This window comes from Bombina bombina, chromosome 5 (genome assembly GCF_027579735.1).
Source record: "Bombina bombina isolate aBomBom1 chromosome 5, aBomBom1.pri, whole genome shotgun sequence".
Classification (NCBI taxonomy): domain Eukaryota; kingdom Metazoa; phylum Chordata; class Amphibia; order Anura; family Bombinatoridae; genus Bombina; species Bombina bombina.
The window spans coordinates 746,775,043-746,800,538 of record NC_069503.1 but is presented as its reverse complement, the minus strand read 5'-3'; the positions used below and the strand labels follow the sequence as shown (position 1 = coordinate 746,800,538).

The following is a 25,496-nucleotide window of genomic DNA, read 5'->3' as shown; positions in this document are numbered from 1 at the left end:
AAATAATAAAATAATTACAATAATTTTAAACTAATTACACCTAATCTAATCCCCCTAATAAAATAAAAAGCCCCCCAAAATAATAAAAATCCCTACCCTATACTAAATTACAAATAGCCCTTTAAAAGGGCCTTTTGCGGGGTATTGCCCCCAAAGGTAATCAGCTCTTTTACCTGTAATAAAAAGACAATACCACCCCCCCCAACATAAAACCCACCCAATCCCCCCTTAAAGGGACATTAAATCACTTTGAGATGGAATATAAAATGATAAATTGTATATAATAAACAACTCTGCAATATACTTTCATTATTTATTTTGTCCTCTTTGCCTGTAATTCCATCTGAAATTGTCATCTTTTCAGTTCCTGTTAGAAATGGAAGTGCAGAACACTGTTAAATCCAGCACAACCATTGGCTACACACTCTAGTGACCTATTTATAACTGACCCTAATTGGCCACAGCAGAGAAGGTAACACAAGTTACAACATGGCAGCTCCCAGTGTTTTATAGACAATAAAACTTTACACTTATTTTGTCACTTTTTAAACAACTAATGAAACTTTAAAAAATACATCTACATGTTAGTCATGAACTAATCTTTTCTTTGAATGCATCATTCTATCTAGCATGTTTTTAGTGTTTAATGACCCTTTAATAAAACCTAACACTACCCCCTTGAAGATCACCCTACCTTGAGACGTCTTCACCCAACGGGCAGAAAGTGGTCCTCCAGACGGTAGAAGTCTTCATCCGATCCGGGCAGAAGAGGACCTCCAGACGGGTAGAAGTCTTCATCCAGGCGGCATCTTCTATCTTCATCCATCCAGAGCGGAGCGGTTCCATCTTAAGCCATCCGATGCGGAGCATCCTCTTCCATCCGACGACTAACACTAAATGACGGTACCTTTAAGTGACGCCATCCAAGATGGCGTCACTTCAATTCCAATTGGCTGATAGAATGTGAAGGTGTTGTATACATCTATTGCTGCTGATCCTGCTACAGTCAGAAAGTGAAATATTTTGTTCATCATCTTGCTCATGAGCTCCTATAGCTCTAACATATAGCTGGAATCTTTACTTAAACCTCTGCCATGCATCTTCCACATTACCAGTCATTTTCAATTCTGGTGGAGTATTTAACTTTTCCATCTTAATGTTACTGACTCTAGATTTATTTTGTTCTGAATTATGCAGTAATTAATATAAAAGTCTGTAGTGCTGTTGGAATCACAGTCAATTGAACAAGTTATGATGCACTTACTCAGTTCATGAGAAGAAGCTGTAGTCATTCTGCCAGAGCTTGACTCTCACTCTTTTCAATTTGCTGCACATATTTCTTATGGATTCCTCAGAGTCCTTGCTTGTCAGTTCAGATGGAAGCAGGGAACTCCTTATTCTGACACCATGTTTTATCTTAATTTATATAAGGAGATCAAGCACAGTCTTCATAACTGTAAACTTTATTAAGAATGCTACGCTATACACACAATGCAAGAGGCACTTCCTGACTATACCCTTGTGCACATAACAACAGGCTGATATGGCTCATACCAACTGATCATCTCAATATCACACATGCAGGTCATTTGAAATTTTTAAAATTAGGCAGTTACACTAAAGCACCAGCTCATTTTCAATGTGTTGATTATCGATTAAGTTTTATAAGATATTGCAAGCAGTTAAAATTGCACTGCAATTATGCTGCAGAGAGAAAAAAAAAAACATATTTGGATCTTTTCCAGATAAGCCCCGCCACTAATGCAAAAAGTGTACGCGCGAAAAGTTAAGCCCGCCACTTTTGACTGCTCCAATTTGAATATTTAAATGCGCGCCATAAAACAACTCGTTATATCCGCATCTAGGCAACAGATTAACCTCAATGTGACTCTCAAAAGGGCCCCCAGGGTGGATCGTACAGATTACCTCAATGTGACTCTCAAAAGGGCCCCAGGGTGGATCGTACAGATTACCTCAATGTGACTCTCAAAAGGGCCCCAGGGTGGATCGTACAGAGTCTAGAGTACCCCTCAATTAAAACGATGGGTGCATGTTTCACAATAACTATCACTAAAGAGCTAATAGTGATCAAAAGGAGATTCCCCGATAGTATATGGGGCAAATGAAATGCGCATGGTAAACCCGCCCCCTATTCACTTGGAGAGAGAGTGTGTATGTGTGTGCCTATAGGTTAAAGAGGGCAAGCCCCATGACAGACTGGTATGTTTCATGACGACGGTCGTTCCCGTTGTGGATCAGTGCAGAATGAGACAAGCCCCTATCGAGAAATGATTGCTTACGTAGACCACAATCAAGGTATCGGTAGTTACCCTATATACCATATTTGCATGGTTTTCCAATATGTTCCCCTTGTTTCTGACACAACTACACACTCACATTGGTATCCCTATATATGCACAATAGCTTCTCTGCCATCTTGGCAACAGTATACAAAAACAAATACAAAACATTTAAAAAACATTTACACAAAGTAATAAACAGTGGTACATTCATAATATACCAGTGGTCATGGAACAGACGGAATCCACATCTAGATATAGTGTCTCAGCAGAGTTAATGTTACATCTTTTTGGGTGGCGGGGGTTAACTTTTTGGCGGGGCTTATCTGGAAAAGATCTGAAAAGATTTGTTAAAATGTTTCGTGAAAAAATGTGTTTCCTCTGCCCTTTGGTCTAACATTACATATTTAAAAGGTAAGAATGCAGTAATAAAAAGGTGCATTACTCAGTCACAGCTTTGCAGACCGGGAAAGGATAGAGAGCAGGGTTGTTTGAAAAGAACAGCCTGATGTGGAGCAGGGCTGCAAAGTGTTCTTTCTGCAGTCATTTTATATTTTCTGCCATGACATCTCCGATCACAGCATGTTCTGGCCTTGGGGTAATCATCTGGACAACTCCTTCAATAGTGACTGATTAAACAGATCAGTTCATTTAAAACCCTTGGATGAATAGTATCAGGGCCCACTGACCTTTTTTTTTACATTTATTTTTGATAATACCAATAAAACCTCATCCTCTGTAAAAAGATTACTGCTTGGAGCTCATTGCACTCCACCCCCCCCCCCTTGCACTCTTACCTAATTCATGGTGGTCTAGGGCTTAGCATTGCCTGGGGTTAGCAAGGCACAAGTTTGTTCACCTTCTTTGAGATGTATTTAATTTGTGGGGTTTGTATTCTAAAATAAGAATGCCTACTTCAATAAAACAATAACTGCTGCTGCCACTCTTACTTCTGAAGTTTCTGCTTTATTCTCAATCAATGCCAAATTGTTAGGGAACTGCTAGCCACTGTGTCCAATGAACTCTAGGATTCTGTTTGCTCACCTTCCTTTGAGGGTTATTTTTGGTGGTTTTGTACTATGATCAGAGACCTACTTCAATAAATCTACTGCTGCTGCTGCTACAGTCTTTCCTGTTCTATGGTGGTCTTCAGCCAATGCCAAATCCTTTAGGAACTGCTCTCCACTGTATCCAAGGGACCTCTAGGCATGTACAAGTTCACCTTCATTGGTATATGTCATTTATAGGGTTTGTGTACTATAATCAGAGGCCTACTTCAATAAATATGCTGCCTGCTGCTGCTCCTGCACTTCCTGTTCTATGGTGGTCATCAGTCAATGCCAAATCCTTAAGGAACTGCTCGTCCCTGTATCCAAGGGACTCTAGGCATGTATTAGTTCACCTTCATTGGTATATATCATTTATAGGGTTTGTGTACTATTGTCTTAGGCCTACTTCAATAACTCTGCTGCCTGCAGCTGCCACTCCTGCTCCTGACATTCCTGCTCTGTGGTGGTCATCATCAGTCAATGGCAAATCTTTAAGTAACTGCTAGCCGCTGTGTCCAAGGGACTCTAGGCACCTGTTTGTTCACCTTCCTTGGAGGTGTGTTTTTGGGGGTTTGTGTACTATTACCAGAGCCCTACTTCAGTAACTCGACTGCTTGCTTCTGTCAGTCCTCCTGGCTTTTCCTGCTCTGTGGTGGTCATAAATGAATGCCAAATCCTTAAGCAACTGCTGGCAGCTTTGTCCAAGGGGCTCTAGGCATGTATTTGTTTATCCTCTTTGGTGTATGTAATTTTATAGGGTTTGTGTACTATAATCAGAGGCCTACTTCAGTAACTCTGCTGCCTGCAGCTGCTACTCCTGACATTCCTGCTCTATGGTTGTCATAATCGGTCAATGCCAAATCCTTAAGGAACTACTTGCTGCTGTGTCCAATGGACTCTAGGCACATATTTGGAGGTGTATTTTGGGGGTTTGTGGTACTATTTCCAGATGCCTACTTTAGTTACTCTGCTGCCTGCTGCTGCCACTACTGTTCTCCCTGCTCTGTGGTGGTCATCATCAGTCAAGCCAAATCCTCAGGGAAACTGCTAGCAATTAGCAAGGCACGTGTTTGTTCACCTTCTTTTAGGTGTATTTAATTTATGGGGTTTGTGCACTATAATCAGAGGCCTACTTAGTAACTCTGCTGCATGCTGTTGTCTTCAGGGATAACTACAAACATGTTATGGAGCAGGTGTGTGTGAAGGTAACAGATGTGGGTACTTGGGTTTCTTTTATCCTATTACTTTCACTGCATGTGTGCACCTTGCATTGCTGTACACAACATTCTTCTTTTAGTGCCACGCTAGCTTCTCAACTGCTAAGATATAAAGTGCAATGAAAGAATATGACATCACAGGGTGGTGAGAGGAATAATAAAGTGCAGAAAATAAGATGGCATGGAATGGTTGGGAAGTAAAAAGCTAGAAGGGATGAAAACAGCAGTGTGGTGGGAAAAGGTAGTGGATGTCATGATTAATTGATATTTATTTAATTTTCACATGCTTCTATTTTCAATGTATTCTTTGAATTGCTTTCTAAAAATTGTTGTAGTTCTTGTTTGTTCTCCTGCCGCAACATTGATAGTTTCATTTAAAGGGACAAGAACCCCAATTTTTTCTTTTGTGATTCTGAAAGAGCATGCTATTTTAAACAACTTTCCAATTTACTACTTTAAATTGCTTCATTCTCTTAATATCATTTGTTGAAAAACATAATTAAATACAGGGAGTGCAGAATTATTAGGCAAATGAGTATTTTGACCACATCATCTCTTTATGCATGTGTTCTTACTCCAAGCTGTATAGGCTCGAAAGCCTACTACCAATTAAGCATATTAGGTGATGTGCATCTCTGTAATGAGAAGGGGTGTGGTCTAATGACATCAAACACCCTATATCAGGTGTGCATAATTATTAGGCAACTTCCTTTCCTTTGCAAAATGGGTCAAAAGAAGGACTTGACAGGCTCAGAAAAGTCAAAATAGTGAGATATCTTGCAGAGGGATGCAGCACTCTTAAATTGCAAAGCTTCTGAAGCGGTGATCATCGAACAATCAAGTGTTTCATTCAAAATAGTCAACAGGGTCGCAAGAAGCGTGTGTGAAAAACCAAGGCGCAAAATAACTGCCATGAACTGAGAAAAGTCAAGCGTGTGCAGCTGCCAAGATGCCACTTGCCACCAGTTTGGCCATATTTCAGAGCTGCAACATCACTGGAGTGCCCTAAAGCACAAGGGTGTGCAATACTCAGAGACATGGCCAAGGTAAGAAAGGCTGAAAGACGACCACCACTGAACAAGACACACAAGCTGAAACGTCAAGACTGGGCCAAGAAATATCTCAAGGACTGATTTTTCTAAGGTTTTATGGACTGATGAAATGAGAGTGAGTCTTGATGGGCCAGATGGATGGGCCCGTGGGCTGGATTGGTTAAAGGGCAGAGAGCTCACAGTCCGACTCAGATGCCAGCAAGGTGGAGGTGGAGTACTGGTTTGGGCTGGTATCATCAAAGATGAGCTTGTGGGGCCTTTTCGGGTTGAGATGGAGTCAAGCTCAACTCCCAGTCCCTACTGCCAGTTTTCTGGAAGACACCTTCTTCAAGCAGTGGTACAGGAAGAAGTCTGCATCTTCAAGAAAAACATGATTTTCAAGCAGGACAATGCTCCATCACACGGTCCAAAGTACTCCACTGCGTGGCTGGCAAGAAAGGGTATAAAAGAAGAAAATCTAATGACATGGCCTCCTTGTTCACCTGATCTGAACCCCATTGAGAACCTGTGATCCATCATCAATGTGGATTTACAAGGAGGGAAAACAGTACACCTTTCTGACAGTGTCTGGAGGCTGTGGTTGCTGCCTGCACGCAATGTGATGAGTGAACAGATCAAAACACTGACAGAATCCATGGATGGCAGGCTTTTGAGTGTCCCTTGCAAAGAAGGTGGCTATATTGGTCACTGATTTGTTTTTGTTTTGTTTTTGAATGTCAGAAATGTATATTTGTGAATGTTGAGATGTTATATTGGTTTCACTGGTAAAAATAAATAATTGAAATGGGTATATATTTGTTTTTTGTTAAGTTGCCTAATAATTATGCACAGTAATAGTCACCTGCACACACAGATATCCCCCTAAAATAGCTATAACTAAAAACAAAACTAAAAACTACTTCCAAAAATATTCAGCCTTTGATATTAAATGAGTTTTTTGGGTTCATTGAGAGCATGGTTGTTGTTCAATAATAAAATTAATCCTCAAAAATACGACTTGCCTAATAATTCTGCACTCCCTGTATGCCTCAGTAGGTGCTGAGTGATGGCTGCACACAGATGTCTTGCGTTACTGGCCCACCCATGTGCATTGCTATTTCTTTTAACAAAGGATACCTAAATAATGAAGCAAATTAGATTATATAAATAAATTGTAATGTTGTTTAAAATTGTATTCTCTATCATGAAGAAAATTTCTGGGTTTCATGTCCCTTAATTATTATCATTCTATAATGTAATTTTATTGTAAAAATTTGTTTTCTCTGGGCTTCCCTTGGGTAATAGCTTGAATGAAATTCTTTACCAAATATTCTGAGAAGCTGAATGCTGTCATGACCGAAATTCAGCAAAACGAACTGACAAAAAATCTGAACTAAATCTTTCCCCATGAATATGTCAACTATAGAGAAACTTTATTATATTAATTTTGTAGTACTATGTATCTATTCAGAGTTAAATCTGGGCATCATTTAAAAACAAACAAAACCCCATACCCTAAAATGTACTCCTTTATTGTTCCCATAATAATTAGCACAATTACAACGACATGAAACCCCCCCAAAAAATATTTCCTGATTTAGAAAGAGCATGTGATTTTAAACAATTTTCTAATTTACTTCTATTTGCAATTTTGCTTCATTCTCTTGGTATCCTTTATTGAAAGTGCAGCAATGCACTACCGGGAACTAGCTGAAAACATTAGTAAACCAAAGACAAGAGGCAAATATGTGCAGCCACCAACCAGCAGCTAGCTTCCAGCTCCTGAGCCTTCCTACTATGTATCCTTTTTGACAAAGGATACAAGAGAACGAAGAATATTAGATAATAGAAGTAAATTGGAAAGTTGTTTAAAATTGTATGCTCTATCTGAATTATGAAAATAAATATTTTGGGTTTCATCTCCTTTCAATTGTATAACTAGAAGAGATATCATCTATAAACTACAGCTAATGTAGAGATACATACATATACAGGTACATTCTGCTAGATATATCCAAGAGAAAAACAATATTACTAATATTTCTGATTACACTTCTTACCCCCAATCAATATGAGATAAGAGCCGCGCAGTGTAGGGAGAGTCTCTCCAGAGCACCGGGTGTTAACCGCACCAATTGATAGAAGTCCGACTTTGAGATCCGTTTAAGGGCTTGTATCATGAAAAAGAGAAAAGAGCAACACTATATATATATATATATATATATATATATATTATATATATATATATATATATAAACAGGTACTTTATTTAACAATCAGATGCTCACATAATAAAACCTCAATGACATATGAGGTCATCGATAAACACATAAAATAGGCTGTCAATAAGACATCCTATGGTATCCCGCCCCCAAAGGGTCTCAAAGTTCAAGAAGATGTTAGCAAAAGTGTTAGATTCTGACGCATTTCGAAGGTATTGTGGATTATCACCTTCTTCCTCAGAGGTAATTACGGTTTGTGGAAAAAAGACTCACTATAAACCGGAGCGGCGGCATGTCCCTTTCCCATTGCTTAATGCTGATTGGTCCTTGAGTAGTCATGTGAATTAATCCCATTGGCTCGTCATGTCACGAGAGTTCATTCAATCGATTGTATTAGATTCTACTACTATGATGATGTAATCCTGAGCAAAATATCCGGAAGTCTATAGTTATAGTCCCAATGCGATCACATAAGACATAACAGCCAGCTGCTTTTTCAATATGGCTGTTATGATTTATGAGCTCCTTTTATTGAAATATTATAATAGCAAGGATTTAGAGACATAATTTGGGTATCATCGTATATTAATATGAAACCCATACACAAATAAATAAGATTAGAATAGATAAAAACCATAGAAAATTGGTTACAATTAATATTAGTAAAAAATATTTTGGAAAATAAAATCTATATTAAGTTATTGTGTTTAAAAACAATTGACATAATCTGAAAAGAATTGCGGTATTCATGATAAGCAATGTATATTTTGAATATTCTAAAAACACCTTTAATGCAGTAGGGATGATGAAACATAAAATGACCAAAAATCTTATTGCGTGTCTATATAATATCTATATTAGAAAAAAGAAGAAAGGCATAGAGGGTTCACTTATAGAAACTAATACTTTAGCTTGTAATTAGGCCAATAAAAGCATATGTCCAAAATATATAACAATTAAAGAGATAGGTGATTGCCTAGAGAAACCATATGTGTTTTTTTTATATTACAAGAAAAGATTACTGGAGCATATCAATAACATAGAGATAGGAGAAAAAAACCCATAACTCTCAGTTCACTATAGAGCAAAACATAACAAGAACCCTATCGCCCTAGATTTAGAGTTCTGCGTTAACCGTCAAAAGCAGCGTTAAGGGCTCCTAACGCTGCTTATGGACTGCCCGCTGGTATTTAGAGTCAGCCAGGAAAGGGTCTAACGCTCACTTTCAAGCCGCAACTTTTCCATACCGCAGATCCCCTTACGCCCAATTGCGTATCCTATCTTTTCAATGGGATCTTCCTAACGCCGGTAATTTAGAGACTTGGCTGAAGTGAGCGGTACACTCTCTACCGACCAAGACTCCATCCGCAGAAAAAGTCAGTAGTTAAGAGCTTTTCCTGGGCTAACGCCGGTTTTATAAAGCTCTTAACTACTGTGCTATAAAGTACACAAACACCCATATACTACCTATGTACCCTTAAACCGAGGTCCCCCCCCACATCGCCGCCACTATAATACATTTTTTTAACCCCTAATCTGCCAGACCGCACACCGCCGCCATCTACATTATCCCTATGAACCCCTATCTGCTGCCCCTCAACATCGCGACACCTTACATAATATATAATAACCCCCTAATCTGCCCCCCCAAGGTCGCCGCTACCTAAACAACACTTATTAACCCCTATCTGCCCGGCCGTGACCTCGCCGCTACTCATAATAAAGTATTAACCCCTAAACCGCCGCACTCCCGCCTCACAAACCCCTATAATAAATAGTATTAACCCCTAATCTGCCCTCCCTAACATCGCTGCCACGTAACTTCAAGTATTAACCCCTAAACTCGCCGGACCAGAGACCTCGCCGCTACTATAACAAATGTATTAACCCCTAAAGCTAAGTCTAACCTAATCCTAACACCCCCCCTAAATTAAATATAATTTTAATCTAACAAAATAAATTAAATCTTATTAACTAAAGTATTTCCTATTTAAAACTAAATACTTACCTGTAAAATAAACCCTAATATAGCTACAATATAACAAATAATTATATTGTAGCTATTTTAGGATTATATATTTATTTTACAGGCAACTTTGTATTTATTTTAACTAGGTACAATAGCTATTAAATAGTTATTTACTATTTAATAGCTACCTAGTTAAAATAATTACAAAATTACCTGTTAAATAAATCCTAACTAAGTTGCAATTAAACCTAACACTACACTATCAATAAATTAAATAAATTACCTACAATACCTATAATTAAATAAACTATACTAAATTACAAAAAATAAAAAAAGATTGCAAGAATCCATCGACGAGGAGCGTCTCCATCTTCAAGACCACGGCGCGTAAACATCCTCTTCCTTCTGACGACTACCGACGAATGATCGGAACAGCCAATAGAATGCAAGCTCAATCTGATTGGCTGATTGGATCAGCCAATCGGATTGAACTTGAATCTGATTGGCTGATTCAATCAGCCAATCAGATTTTTCCTACCTTAATTCCGATTGGCTGATAGAATCCTATCAGCCAATCGGAATTCAAGGGACGCCATTCTTGGATGACGTCACTTAAAGGAAACCTTCATTTGTCGGTAGGAAGAGGATGTTCCACGCCGGATGTCTTGAAGATGGAGGCCACTCCTCGTCGGATGGAGAAGATAGAAGATGCCGCTTGGATGAAGATGTCTGACGGTCTGGTTGTCCTCTTCATTTATTAGAGTAGCGGCGAGGTCCGGTCGGGAAAGATTAGGGGTTAATACTTAAAGTTAGGTGGCGGCGATGTTAGGGAGGGCAGATTAGGGTTAATACTATTTATTATAGGGTTTGTGCGGCGGTGAGTGCGGCGGCATAGGGGTTAATAACTTTATTAGAGTAGCGGCGAGGTCCGGTCGGCAGATTAGGGGTTAATAAGTGTAGGTAGGTAGCGGCGACGTTGGGGGGGGGGCAGATTAGGGGTTAATAAATATAATATGTAGGTGTCGGCGATGTTAGGGCTGCAGATTATGGGTACATAGGTATAATGTAGTTGCGGCGTTGTCCAGAGCGGCAGATTAGGGGTTAATTGTGTAATGCAGGTGTCTGCGATAGCGGGGGGGGGGCGGCAGATTAGAGTTTAATAAAGGGGTGTTTGGGGTGTTTAGACTCGGGGTACATGTTAGGGTGTTAGGTGCAGACTTAGAAACTGTTTCCCCCATAGGAAAACAATGGGGCTGCGTTGGGAGCTTAACGCTTGCTTTTTTGCAGGTGTTAGGTTTTTTTCATCCCAAAACTGCCCCCATTGTTTCCTATGAGGGAATCGTGCACGAGCACGTTTTTTCAAGCTAAGCCGCTTCACCATAAGCAAACACTGGTATTGAGGGTTGAAGTGGCGGTATATATGCCTTTACGCTCCCTTTTTGGAGCCTAACGCAGCCCTTCACAGAACTCTAAATACCAGCTTTGTTTAGAAGCAGCGCTAGAAAAAAAACCACGCGTAGCTAACGCACCCCTTCGGCAGCAAAACTCTAAATCTAGGCGTATGTGTTTAAAAGGAACTATATGGGTGTATACCCAATAACAAAAGGGGAGGGAGTAGGGAACTACAACTTCGCAAAGGTAGACTTTTTGGATATATACACTCCCAAACCCTTGTTCCACAAGGCCTATAATAAGGAAATAGACCTTTTACATTTTTAGTCTGAAGCCACCTAGTTTTTAAAGTTAGAGATTTTTTACTTCTTCCTAGTCTTCATAAGTCCCTTTCTTCACTAGATTGACTTTTTAACATATAATGCTGCTAATTCTGAATATTTGATTCCTCCTATACATCAAGAATAGTCTAAACCCATAATAATCACAAAGAAGGATAATGAACAATAAAGGGGTAGTTCTGAAACACATATGGTTACTAGGCAATCACACTATCTCTTTAATTGTTATATTTTGGACATATACTTTTATTGGCCTAGTTCTACAGATATTAGTTTCCCTTAAGTGAACCCTCTTTGTCTCTTAGTGACCAGTTGGAGTATGGTACTTTTGGGGTTTGATACTTCTTTTTCTTTCATGTAATTGGCAAGAGTCCATGAGCTAGTGACGTATGGGTATACAATCCTACTAGGAGGGGCAAATATTCCCAAACCTCAAAATGCATATAAATACACCCCTCACCACACCCATAATTCAGTTTTACAAACCTTTGCCTCCTATGGAGGTGGTGAAGTAATTTTGTGCTAAGATTTCTACGTTGATATGCGCTTCTCAGCATTGTTGAAGCCCGATTCCTCTTAGAGTACAGCGAATGTCAGAGGGACGTGAAGGGAGTATCACTTATTGAATACGATGATTTCCCCTAACGGGGGTCTATTTCATAGGTTCTCTGTTATCGGTCGTAGAGATTCTCCTCTCTACCTCCCTTTTCAGATTGACGATATACTCTCAAATTTACACATTACCTCTACTGATAACTGTTTCCGTACTGGTTTGGCTATCTGCTATATAGTGGATGGGTGTCTTTTGGTAGCTATGTTTTTTAATACTTAAGACACCTCAGCTATGGTTTTGGCACTTTAATGCATTTATATAAAGTTCCTAAATATATGTATTGTACTATATTTGCCATGAGTCAGGATTCATGTATTTCCTTCTGCAGGACTGTCCAGTTTCATATTTGGGGATAATAAAAAATTTTGAAGAAATTTTTTTCTTACCTGGGGTTTAGTCTTTTTTTTCATTAACTACTTTCTTGCAAATTGCGGGTGGTATTAGGCCCGTGGGTGCGCCAAATGCTAGACTTTATTGCGTCATTCTTGGCACAAGAATTTTTTTGGTGTGAAAAATACGTGTATGACGCAACTTCGTCATTACCGGCGTCATAGTTGACGCCGAAGCCTTACACGCGGTTGCGTCATTAGTTACACGACTGTGTCATTTCCGGTTATTATTTGGCACCAAAAAAAAAAAAAGTTTTCAGTTACGTTGTGCGTCATACTTGGCGCCAAACTTTTTCATTATTTTAATACCCCATTGATGTTTGCCTCTTGCCTTTTTCTCTATCAGAGGGCTATACTATTTATATTATACCGTTTTTTTCCCATTCCTGAAACTGTCATATAAGGAAATTGATAATTTTGCTTTATATGTTGTTTTTTCTTTTACATTTTGCAAGATGTCTCAATCTGATCCTGCCTCAGAAGTTTCTCACTTGGAACATTGCTGCCTGATATTGGTTCTACCAAAGCTAAGTGCATTTGTTGTAAGATAGTGGAAATTATTTCGCTGAATGTCATTTGTAATAGTTGTCATGATAAACTTTTACATGCAGATAGTGTGTCCATCAGTAATAGTACATTGCCAGTTGCAGTTCCTTCAACCTTCTAATGTACATGATATATCTTTGAATTTTAAAGGAATTTGTTTCTGATTCTATCCAGAAGGCTTTGTCTGCATTTCACCTTCATAATAAAAGTAAAAGGTCTTTATAAACTTCTCATACAGTGATGAAATTTCAAATGACCAACCAACATAATCATTTATCCTCCTCTGATGAGGATCTATCTGATAGAGAAGATCCTTCCTCAGACATTGACACCTGACAAAATCTACTTATTTATTTAAAATAGAGTATGTGCATTCTTTTATAAAAGAAGTGTTAATTACTTTGGATATTGAGGTAACCAGTCCCTCTTGACGTTAAGTCTAATAAACGTTTAAATGCTGTTTTTAAAACCTCCTGTGGTTTCTATAGGTTTTCCCTATTCCTGAGGCTATTTCTGATATGATTCTAAGGAATGGAATAAGCCAGGTACTTATTTTATTCCTTCTTCAAGGTTTAAAAAATTGTATCCTTTTCCAGCAAATTCTATAGAGTTTTGGGAAATAATCCCCCAAAGTTGATGGGGCTATTTCTACTCTAGCTAAACGTACCACTATTCCTATGGAAGATTAGTAATTCCTTTAAGGATCCTTTAGATAGGAAGCTTGAATCTTATCTAAGGAAAGCCTATTTATATACAGGCCATCTTCTCAGACCCCTGCAATTTCTTTGGCTGATGTTGCGCTGCATCAACTTTCTGGTTGGAGAATTATAGCGCAACAAGAATTGGATTCTGAATATCTAGCATTATTCGCTTAATGCAATATGCTAATCATTTTATTTGTGATGCATTTTTTATATTATCAAAATTGATGTTAGATCCATGTCTTTAGCTATATTAGCTAGAAGAGCTTTGTGGCAAATCTTGGAATGCTGATATTGACATCTAAATCTAGATTACTATCTCTTTCTTTCCAAGGTAATAATTTATTTGGTTCTCAGTTGGATTCTATTATTTCAACTGTCACTGGGGGGAAAGGGAGTTTTTTCTGCCTCAGGATAAAAAAACCTAAGGGTAAATCTAAGGCTTCTAACCGTTATCATTCCTTTCGTCAAAATAAGGAACAAAACTCAATCCTTCCCGCAAGGAATCTGTTTCCAAATTGGAAGCCTTCCTCAAATTGGAATAAATCCAAGCCATTTAAGAAACCAAAGTCAGCCCCTAAGTCTGCATGAAGGTGCAGCCCTCCTTCCAGTTTAGCTGGTAGGGCAGATTAAGGTTTTTCAAGGATATTTGGATAAATTCTTTCCAAAAATCAATGGATTCAGAGCATTGTCTCTCAAGGGTATCGAATAGGATTCAGAGTAAGATCTCCTGTGAGAAAAAAATTTCTCTCACATATCCCAGCGAATCCAGTAAAAGCTCAGGCTTTCCTGAAGTGTGTTTCAGACCTGGAGTCTTCAGGGTGTAATCATGCCAGTTCCTTTTCAGGAACAAGGTTTGGGGTTTTATTCAAATCTATTCATTGTCCCAAAGAAGGAAAATGTATTCAGACCAGTTCTGGATCTGAAAATTTTGAATCGTTATGTAAGAGTACCAACTTTCAAGATGGTGACTATAAGGACTATTCTGCCTTTTGTTCAGCAAGGACATTATATTTCCACAATAGACTTGCAGGATGCATACCTTCATATTCTGATTCATCCAGAACATTATCAGTTCCTGAGATTCTCTTTTCTAGACAAGCATTACCAATTTGTTGCCTCTTCCATTTGGCCTAGCAACAGCTCCAAGAATCTTTTCAAAGGTTCTAGGTGCCCTACTCTCTGTAATCAGAGAACAGGGTATTACGGTGTTTCCTTATTTGGACAATATCTTGGTACTAGCTCAGTCTTTACGTTCTGCAGAATCTCACATGAATCAACTAGTGTTGTTTCTTCGGAAACATAGTTGGAGGATCAATTTACCAAAAAGTTTCTTGACTCCTCAGACAAGGGTCACCTTTTTAGGCTTCCAGATAGATTCAGTGTCCATGACTCTGTCTCTAACAGACAAGAGACTTTTAAAATTAGTTGCAGCCTGCTGGCACCTTCAGTCTCAGTCATTCCCTTCAGTGGCTATGTGCATGGAGGTTTTAGGTCTCATGACTGCAGCATGGGACGCAATCCCTTTTGCTCGTTTTCACATGAGACCTCTAGAGCTTCGATGCTGAACCAATGGTGCAGGGATTATACAAAGATATCACAATTAATATCCTTAAATCCCAATGTACAACACTAATCTGACGTGGTGGATAGATCACCATCATTTAGTTCAAGGGGCTTCTTTTGTTTGGCCAACCTGGACTGTGATCACAACAGATGCGAGTCTTTCAGGTTGGGAGCTGTTTGGGGATCTCTGACAGCACAAGGGGTTTGGAAATCTCAAGAGGCAAGATTACCAATAAATATTTTAGAACTCTGTGCAATTCTCAGAGCTCTTCAGTTTTGGCCTCTGTTAAAGAGAGAACCGTTCATTTGTTTTCAGACAGACAATATCACAACAGTGGCATATGTCAATCATCAGGGTGGGACTCACAGTCCCCAAGCTATGAAAGAAGTATCTCAGATACTTGCTTGGGCGGAATCCAGCTCCTGTCTAATCTCTGTGGTGCATAGCCCAGGTGTAGACAATTGGGAGGCGGATTATCTCAGCCGTCAGACTTTACATCCAGGGGAGTGGTCTCTCCATCCAGATGTGCTTTCTCAGATTGTTCAGATGTGGGGTCTTCCAGACATAGATCTCATGGCCTCTCATCTAAACAAGAAACTTCCTAGATACCTGTCCAGGTTCAGGGATGTTCAGGCGGAAGCAGTGATGCGCTGACACTTCCTTGGTGTTATCATCGTGCTTACATTTTCCCGCCTCTAGTTCTCCTTCCAAGAGTGATCTCCAAAATCATCATGGAACAATCATTTGTGTTGCTGGTGGCTCCAGCATGGCGACACAGATTTTGGTATGCGGATCTGGTTTGGATGTCCAGTTGCCAGCCTTGGCCACTTCCGTTAAGGCCGGACCTACTGTCTCAAGGTCCGTTTTTCCATCAGGATCTCAAATCATTAAATATGAAGGTATGGAAATTGAACGCTTAGTACTAAGTCATAGAGGTTTCCTCTGACTCAGTGATTATTACTATGTTACAAGCTCGTAATCTGTCTCTAGAAAGATTTATTATAGAGTTTGGAAGACTTACATTTCATGGTGTTCTTCTCATAAATTCTCTTGGCATTCTTTTAGAATTCCTATAATTTTACAGTTTCTTCAGGATGGTTTGGATAAGGGTTTGTCTGCAAGTTCCTTGAAGGGACAAATCTCTGCCCTTTCTATTTTATTTCACAGAACGATTGCTATACTTTAGTTCGGCTTTAGTTCGTATTGAGCCTGTCATTAAATCAATTTCTTCTCCTTGGAGTCTTAATTTGGTTTTGAAGGCTTTACAGGCTCCTCCATTTGAGCCTTTGCATTCTTTGGACATTAAACTACTTTCTTGGAAAGTGTTGTTCCTTTTGGCTATCTCTTCTGCTAGAAGAGTTTCTGAGCTATCTGCTCTTTCTTGTGAGTCTCCTGTTCTGATTTTTCATCAGGATAAGGCAGTTTTGCGGACTTCTTTTTAATTTTTACCTAAGGTTGTGAATTCTAACAACATTAGTAGAGAAATTGTTGTCCCTTCCTTGTGTCCTAATCCTAATAATTCTTTGGAAAGATCCTTACATTCTTTGGATGTGGTAAGATTTTTGAAATATTATGTGGAAGCTACTAAAGATTTCAGGAAGACTTCCAGTCTATATGTTTTATTTTCTGGTCCTAGTAAAGGTCAGAAGGCTTCTGCTATTTCCTTGGCTTCTTGGTTGAAACTTTTGATTCATCAAGCTTATTTGGAGTCGGGTCAGGCCCCGCCTCAGAGAATTACAGCTCATTCTACTAGATCAGTCTCCACTTCATGGGCCTTTAAGAATGAAGCTTCAGTTGATCAGATTTGCAAAGTGGCAACTTGGTCCTCTTTGCATACATTTACTAAATTCTACCGTTTTGATGTATTTGCTTCTTCAGAAGCAGTTTTTGGTAGAAAAGTTCTTCAGGCAGCTGTTTCAGTTTGATTCTTCTGCTTTTGATTTAAGTTTTTTCTTCATTTATGAGAATAACTTATTTTTTTGGGTTGTGGATTAATTTTTTCAGCGGAAATTGGCTGTTTTTATTTTTATCCCTCCCTCTCTAGTGACTCTTACGTGGAGCTCCACATCTTGGGTATTGCTATCCCATACGTCACTAGCTCATGGACTCTTGCCAATTACATGAAAGAAAACATAATTTATATAAGAACTTACCTGATAAATTCATTTCTTTCATATTGGCAAGAGTCCATGAGGCCCACCCTTTTTATGGTGGTTATGATTTTTTGTATAAAGCACAATTATTTCCAAATTTCTTTTGTTGATGCTTTCTACTCCTTTCGTTATCACCCCACTGCTTGACTATTCGTTAAACTGAATTGTGGGAGTGGTGAGGGGTGTATTTATAGGCATTTTGAGGTTTGGGAAACTTTGCCCCTCCTGGTGGGATTGTATATCCCATACGTCACTAGCTCATGGACTCTTGCCAATATGAAACAAATGAATTTATCAGGTAAGTTCTTACATAAATTATGTTTTTTTCTGGTGCCTTTGGGGTATTCTTCTCCTCTGTGGAGTATGGTATCTTTAGTTTCTAGGATGAATTTCATCTGTATGGTGTGAGTCGAATCCTTTCTTTTTCAGGAGTATACTGTGGTCTTTTGTGGTCTTTTTGGGGAACCAATAATATGCTTCCCCTCTCTGGAGTATGGTAGATTCCTTTAGAAAAGACTCAGATGTGAGTATGTAATAAAAACAGATATCCTTTATTGAAGCACAACAACATATGTCTGTGCTTATATTTAAAAAGTCTCAAGATGGTGTTGGTTTGTTCTCATGCAGAGACTGCAAACAACGTCTTTCAACAAAGAAGGGGATTTGGATGAATGCCTATTTACACAAACGATGGGAAGTCGCAAAGTGTGCCACTGATTTATGCTGTGAAGTTCCATTTGCACAAAGTCTGTAAATACTGTTGGTGGAAATTACCTGATATTGTTCTGTGAATAACTATGTGGTTTTTGTTCTTCTCAGGTATTCTTCTTAGTAGGATGGCGCTGGATTCACGGACCTGTATCTGACAGGTTTGCTGTGATGCGCTCTGGAGCGTTGTGGTTTCACTGGACCGGAATTGAAGTCACAAGTGGGCGTGCCCTTACGTGTTTCTGAACCTGTGTTCACTTCGTCACTCTCTCTCATTTGATTACTAAGGAATGGTCTAAACTTGGTGCTTCTTTTCACCCTTCTTATAGGTTTAAAAATGTATATCCTTTTCTCATGGCTAATTATAACTATAACACAGAGTTTCATTGGAGAAAGGAACTTAGGTTGTTTTCCCTGTCTTGGGTGTCAAAACTGCAATAGTATCATTAAAGGTCCCACCTGTACCCACCCACGTACGGGCAAACAGTATGAATTAAAGGGATATTATACATGTAACACCAATTTTGCTATATACCTAAGTGCCCATGTGGGTTGGGGTACGTTGGCGAGACCACACGTAGGGTCCGCAAACGTATAAACCAGCATAAAAGCAACATACGGACAGGGGATCTAGAGGCTCCTGTTTCATACCATTTTATTAAAGCAGGTCACCAAATTAACCAACTTAGATTTCAGGTATTGGAACAGATAAAAATCCCAAGAAGAGGAGGTAATTGGATTAAAACCCTATTATATAGGGAACTCTATTGGATCCATGAACTGGGAACTATGTCCCCTGGGGGATTAAATAGAGAGATGGATTGGAATGCTCGCCTTTAACAACAATTATCCAACAAAAAATATGTGTATATTCTTTCAAGTAACCACTAGATGGAGCTTTTTATATGTGGTAATACTTAGGAGTCTAGGTTGAGTATTGAAATAAGATTGAATCTAAATACAAGGCAACCACTAGGTGGAGCTAAAAGAAATTGTTTGTATCTATGCTGAACTGAAGGAGTTAATTGGGGGTAGTAATGTAGGTGTGGTTAAAGGCCTTTATAAGGCAACTTTTAATTGTTTGTAAAATAGACATGATTAAGGTTGTTTAACCGAAACGTTGTCATTTTATTGGGCTATGATGGCTTAAATAAACATTTTATTTGTAATGCTATATTTAATGTCATTAAGATTGATATTAAATCTATGTCTTTAGCTATTCTTACTAGAAGAGCTTTATGGCTTAATTCTTGAAATGCTGATATGGTGTCTAAATCTAGATTACTATCTTTATCATTTCAGGGTAATACTTTATTTGGTTCTCAATTGGATTCTATTATCTCCACTATCACCGGGGTAAAAGGGAGTTTTTCTGCCCCAAAATAAGAAATATAAGGGTAAATTTAAATCTCCCAATCATTTTTGTTCCTTTTGTCAGCATAGAGAACAAAAAAAACTCTCCTTCCCCTAAGGCCTGTGGCTCTAATTGGAGACCATTTCCGAATTGGAATAAATCCAAGCCTTTCAAAAAACCTAATCCAGCCCCTAAGACTGCATGAAGGTGTGGCCCTCAATCCAGTTCAACTGGTGGGGGCAGATTGAAATTATTTCAACACATTTGGACAGTCTCTGTTCAAAACTAGTGGATTCAAAATATTGTTTCTCAGGGGTATCAAATAGGATTCAGAATAAGACCTCCCATGGGAAGATTATTTATTTCTCATATTCCAACAAACCCTGTGAAGGCTCAGGCTTTTTTGCAAATGCTTTTCAGCCCTGGAGCTTTCAGGGGTGAATGTTCCAGTTCCTCTGCAGGAACAGGGTTTAGGTTTTTATTCAAATCTATTCATTGTCCCAAAGAAAGAAGGTTCGTTCAGACCAATTCTGGATCTGAAATTTCTAAATCGTTTTGTAAGAATCCCAACTTTCAAGATGGTGACTATAAGGCCTATTCTGCCTTTTGTTCTGCAAGTTCAAAATAGTGGAAAGAGCACACCCGTATTTTTCTTTAGTGGGGCATGGAGCAACAGACTTGCCAAGTCTCACCAACATCCATAAATTTCAAGAAACTCCAGCCACCAGCTTTCTTAAAAGACCTTTATTCTTTCATCTTGGGTCCCATTAACAAATACAACGTTTCAAGCCTGCCAGGCTTGAAACGTTGTATTTGTTAATGGGACCCAAGATGAAAGAATAAAGGTCTTTTAAGAAAGCTAAAAGCTGGTGGCTGGAGTTTCTTGAAATTTTTGTTCAGCAAGGTCATTTCATGTCCACAATAGACTTACAGGATGCTTATCTACATATTCCGATTCATCCAGACCACTATAGTTTTCTGAGATTCTGTTTTCTAGACAAGCATTGCCAATTTGTTGCTCTTCCATTTGGCCTAGCGACAGCTCAGATAATCTTTTCAAAAGTTCTCGGTACCCTTCTATCTGTAATCAGAGAGCAGGGTATTGCGGTGCTTCCTTATTTGGACGATATCTTGGTACTAGCTCAATCTTTTCATTTAGCAGAATCTCACATGAAACAACTAGTGTGGTTTCTTCAAAGACATGGTTGGAGGATCAATTTACAGAAAAGTTTCTTGATTCCTCAGACACGGGTCATTTTTAGGGCTCCAGATAGATTCGGTGTCCATGACTCTTTCTCTGACAGACAAGAGACAAATGAAGTTAGTTTTAGCTTGTCTAAACCTTCAGTCTCTCATTCCTTTCAGTGGTTATGTGCATGGAAGGTTTAGGTCTCATGACTGCAGCATCGGACGCGATTCCCTTTGCTTGTTTTCATATGAGGCCTCTACAGCTTTGCATGTTGCACCAATGGTGCAGGGATTATACTCAGATATCACAACTGATATACTTAAATCCCAGCACTCAACTCTCTCTGACTTGGTGGTTGGACCATCACCTTATTATTCCAAGGGCCTCATTTGTTCATCCTGCCTGGACTGGGATCACAACAGATGCAAGTCTTAAAGGTTGGGGAACTGTCTGGGGGTCTCTGACAGCACAAGGGGTTTGGAAAACTCAAGAGGCGAGGTTACCAATCAATATTTTAGAACTCCATGCTATTCTCAGAGCGCTTCAGACGTGGCCTCTATTGAAGAGAGAACTTTACATTCATTTTCAAACAGACAATATCACAACAGTGGCATATGTCAATCATCAAGGAGGGACTCACAGTCCTTCAGCAATGAAAGAAGTATCTTGGATACTTTCTTGGGCGGAGTCCAACTCTTGTCAAATATCTGCGATTCATATCCCAGGTGTAGACAGTTGGGAAGCGGATTATATCAGCCTTCAGACTTTACATCCGGGGTAGTGGTCTCTCCATCCAGATGTGTTTTTTCATCTTGTACAGATGTGGGGTCTTCCAGAAATAGATCTGATGGCCTCTCGTATAAACAAGAAGCTTCCCAGATACCTTTCCAGGTCAAGGGATCCTCAGGCGGAGATGGTGGATGCCTTAGCAGTTCCTTGGTTTTACCAATCTGTTTATATTGTTCCTCCTCTCGTTCTTCTTCCAAGGGTGATCTCCAAGATCATAATGGAATGATCTCATGTGTTTCTGATAGCACCAGCATGGCCTCACAGGTTTTGGTATGCGGATCTTGTCCGGATGTCCAGATGCCAGCCTTGGCTACTTCCTTTAAGGCAAGACATTTTGTCTCAAGGGCCGTTTTTCCATCAGGATCTCAAATCTCTAAATTTGAAGGCATGGAAATTGAACGCTTAGTGCTTAGTCATAGAGGTTTCTCTGACTCATCGGGTTTGGAAAACCTACATTTCATGGTGTTCCACTCATAATTATTCCTGGCATTCTTTCAGAATTCCTAGGTTTTTACAGTTTCTTCAGGATGGTTTGGATATGGGTTTGTCTGCAAATACTTTGAAAGGACACATTTCTGCTCTTTCTGTCTTATTTTGTAGAAAGTTTGCCAAACTTCCTGACATTAACTGTTTTGTTCAGGCTTTGATTCGTATCAAACCTGTTTTTAAATCTATTTCTCCTCCTTGGAGTCTCAATTTGGTTTTAAAGATTTTGCGGGCTCCTCCTTTTGAGCCTATGCATTCTTTGGAAATTAAACTACTTTCTTGGAAAGTGTTATTTCTTTTGGCTATCTCTTCTGCTAGAAGAGTTTCCGAATTGTCTGCTCTCTCTTGTGAGTCTCATTATCTGATTTAACATCAAGATAAAGCTGTTTTGCGGACTTGCAGACTTCTTGCCACTATGAAAGAAATGAATCTATCAGGTAAATTCTTACATAAATTATGTTATTTCAATAAGATGAGCTTATAAATCGTAACAGTCATTCTGAAAAAGCAACTGACTGTTATGTCTTATGTGATCGTATTGGGACTATAACTATAGACTTTCGGATATTCCACTCCGGATTACATTATCATAGTAGTAGAATCGAATCCAATCAATTGAATGAACTATCTTGTGACATGACGAGCCAATTGGATTAAGTCACTTGACTACTCAAGGACCAATCAGCATTAAGCAGTGGGAAAGGGGCGTGCCGCCGCTCCACTTTATAGTGAGTCTTTTTTACACAAACAGTAATATCCTCTGAGGAAGAAGGTGATAATCCACAATAGAAATGTGTAAAGATCTAACACGTTTGTTAACATCTTCTTGAACTTTGAGACCCTTTGGAGCGGGATACATTAGGACATTTTATTGACAGCCTATTTTATGTGTTTATTGATTACCTCATATGTCATTGAGGTTTAATTATGTGAGCATCTGATTGTTAAATAAAGCACCTGTTTATATATACATACAGTGTTGCACTAGTGTAGCTCTTTTCTCTTTTTCATGAAACACGTCCATAAATGGATCTCGAAGTTGGACTTACTTCTATCAATTGGTGCGGTTAATCCCCGGTGCTCCGGAGAGACTCTCCCTACACTGCACAGCTCTTACCTCATGTTGATTGGGGGTAAGAAGTGTAAGTAAATACCCTATGGGGACTGGAATTTGATTCACCTTTGTATTTAATTACACCGTTACAATATATATATATGACTATTGTCTCTGTATTCATGTGTATTCTTCTATACATGCTCATTTGCACTGATACTGTTTTTTAATATTGATGTACTGTTTATTATCTGCATTATTATTTGAATAGACATCGACTAGTAACAACTGGACATCTGTTCCTTACAGCCACTTGTGTGTATATATATATATATATATATATATATATATATCAGAAATATTAGAAATATTGGGGTTTTTTTGGATGTATCTAGCAGTTTTTTTCGTATTTGTTTTCCTATTGGGATATGGGTTTGTAGGGAACCTATTTCTTCCGATAGGTAGATTTAGGCAGGAACCTGCTCACTAGTCTTCTGGGACATCTCAGCACCAGTGTCACACTTTTTTGTTGCATACATATTTATATATAAAAAAAGTATAGATATCAAATTTAGCAAAACATCAGATATATGTAGAAATATGTATTTATGAATAAATAGAACATATTCTGCTATGTGAAGAATATTGGAATGTGAACTATTCATATTTTCATGTCCGGTTAGTACATTTGAGAATATGCAATTGTGTTTCCGTGCGTTTTTTTCCACTTTTCTTTTGCTCCATTGACTTATATGGGGGGATATGTTAAGTTCTGCTTTTCACCTGCATCTGGTTAGTACGTGAGCAAAACATTTTTTTCTTTCAACTTGTAATACAAGCGCTACCCAACTCCCGCAAAAATCTTACTTCTAGTAGAGTTAGGGCTGGAGCGTTAAATACCTCTCTATGGCCCTTAGTTAAGTAAAATATTTATTAAGTAACACACACAGTACATCTAATATAAATATATTTACAGTTTGCTCCCATATGCTAGGTAACTTTTTAAAACCCACAAAGATTACTCTTAGAATATACCATGTCAGCACAAATAAAAAAGAATAATCAAGAGTACTTATTCATTAAAGCCTATAGAACAGGACCAAAAGATCACCTATCCTGCATAATAAATCTGTGATCCTCTTTCCAGAAAACTAAGACAGAAAGAAATGGGTCTCAATAGGCATTGGGACACCTGTTACAAGACTCATGTTATCTACCCTGCTTATGGTATACACTGCCCTTCCAGCAGAGGGCATACTACACAACAGATATTATACCAGAGATCAGATTTGATGTTAACCTTTGCTTTTCTTGTTTTCCTCTGCTTAGTTTGTCTCTTGAAATGTTCTGGCCATGGGCATTGTGATCCTATCACCAAATCTTGCCTTTGTTATCCATTTTGGATGGAGAACTTGATTCAGAGGTATATCAGTGATGGAGAGAGTAACTGTGGTGAGTGTCTTTTTTCTTTTACATTTTCATAGCTATAAAAAGTTGCAGATGGCCAGTGTAGAATAGTACAAGTGCCTCTCAAATTTTTCCAGAATCAGAGAATATTAATTATGTAAGTCTAATATTTCTGTGCTAGTGTGTTTTCGTCTCTATCATGTATTAATCAGTCATTATGGAATGCAGGTGCTTTATAAATAAAGGATATTTTTATAATGTAGCAGCAAAGTGCATATATGTTTGATGCTTATAAAACTAGTAAAAATATTATTACAGACATCTATGGCTATAGAAAAATATCATGGTTTTAATATGGTATTTTTGTAAATGGGCCATGTGTTAAAGCAAACCACTGAAATAAAGCATGTAGCCATAATGTTTTAAGAGAATGTATTTTGTGATAGTGTTTATTTCATGTATATCTTTGTATGACAATGTCAGTATATTACCTAAGGAACACAGCATACAAGAACCCCATGTATATTTAATTCTAGCTATATTCAGTCACTTCCTGGTCACCTTGCTAACAAGTTCTACCCTTTAAGCAGAAACATAAGTTTTCTTTTCCATATATTGAAATTCCCCTTCACTAAATTGCAGTTCTTTCTTAGAATTAGATTGTTTGTATTATTTCTATCATTTCTATTTTTCATTCCCCAGACTTTTTGTTAATTTAAAAACAGCAACATTTCAACACATTTTCTTCAGAAAATATACTTTTTTTTAAAAATTCTACTTAATGAACATTTTGGTTCAAATTACTGTATTAAGCATACTAGCATGCCTTTAACCCTTTAGTTTAATTTGTTGACCGTTTGGGACCAGGGCTATTTTTCTGTGGTGTTTGTGTTTAGCTGTAATTTTCCTCTTACTCATTTACTGTACCCACACATATTCTATACCGTTTTTCTCGCCATTAAATGGGCTTTCCCTTAAGATACCATTATTTTCATCATATCTTATAATTAACTATAAAA

The 25,496-nt window shown here is 38.4% G+C and overlaps 1 protein-coding gene across 1 annotated transcript in view; it reads left to right on the top strand.

The window, feature by feature from the left end:
• KIAA0319 (KIAA0319 ortholog) overlaps positions 1-25,496 on the top strand; it is a 364,526-nt gene that overhangs the window by 181,090 nt on the left and 157,940 nt on the right. The window contains exon 16 of the mRNA XM_053714803.1: positions 24,400-24,522. Within this exon, the coding sequence (XP_053570778.1) occupies positions 24,400-24,522 (123 nt within the window). The remainder of the gene's footprint in view (positions 1-24,399; positions 24,523-25,496) is intronic.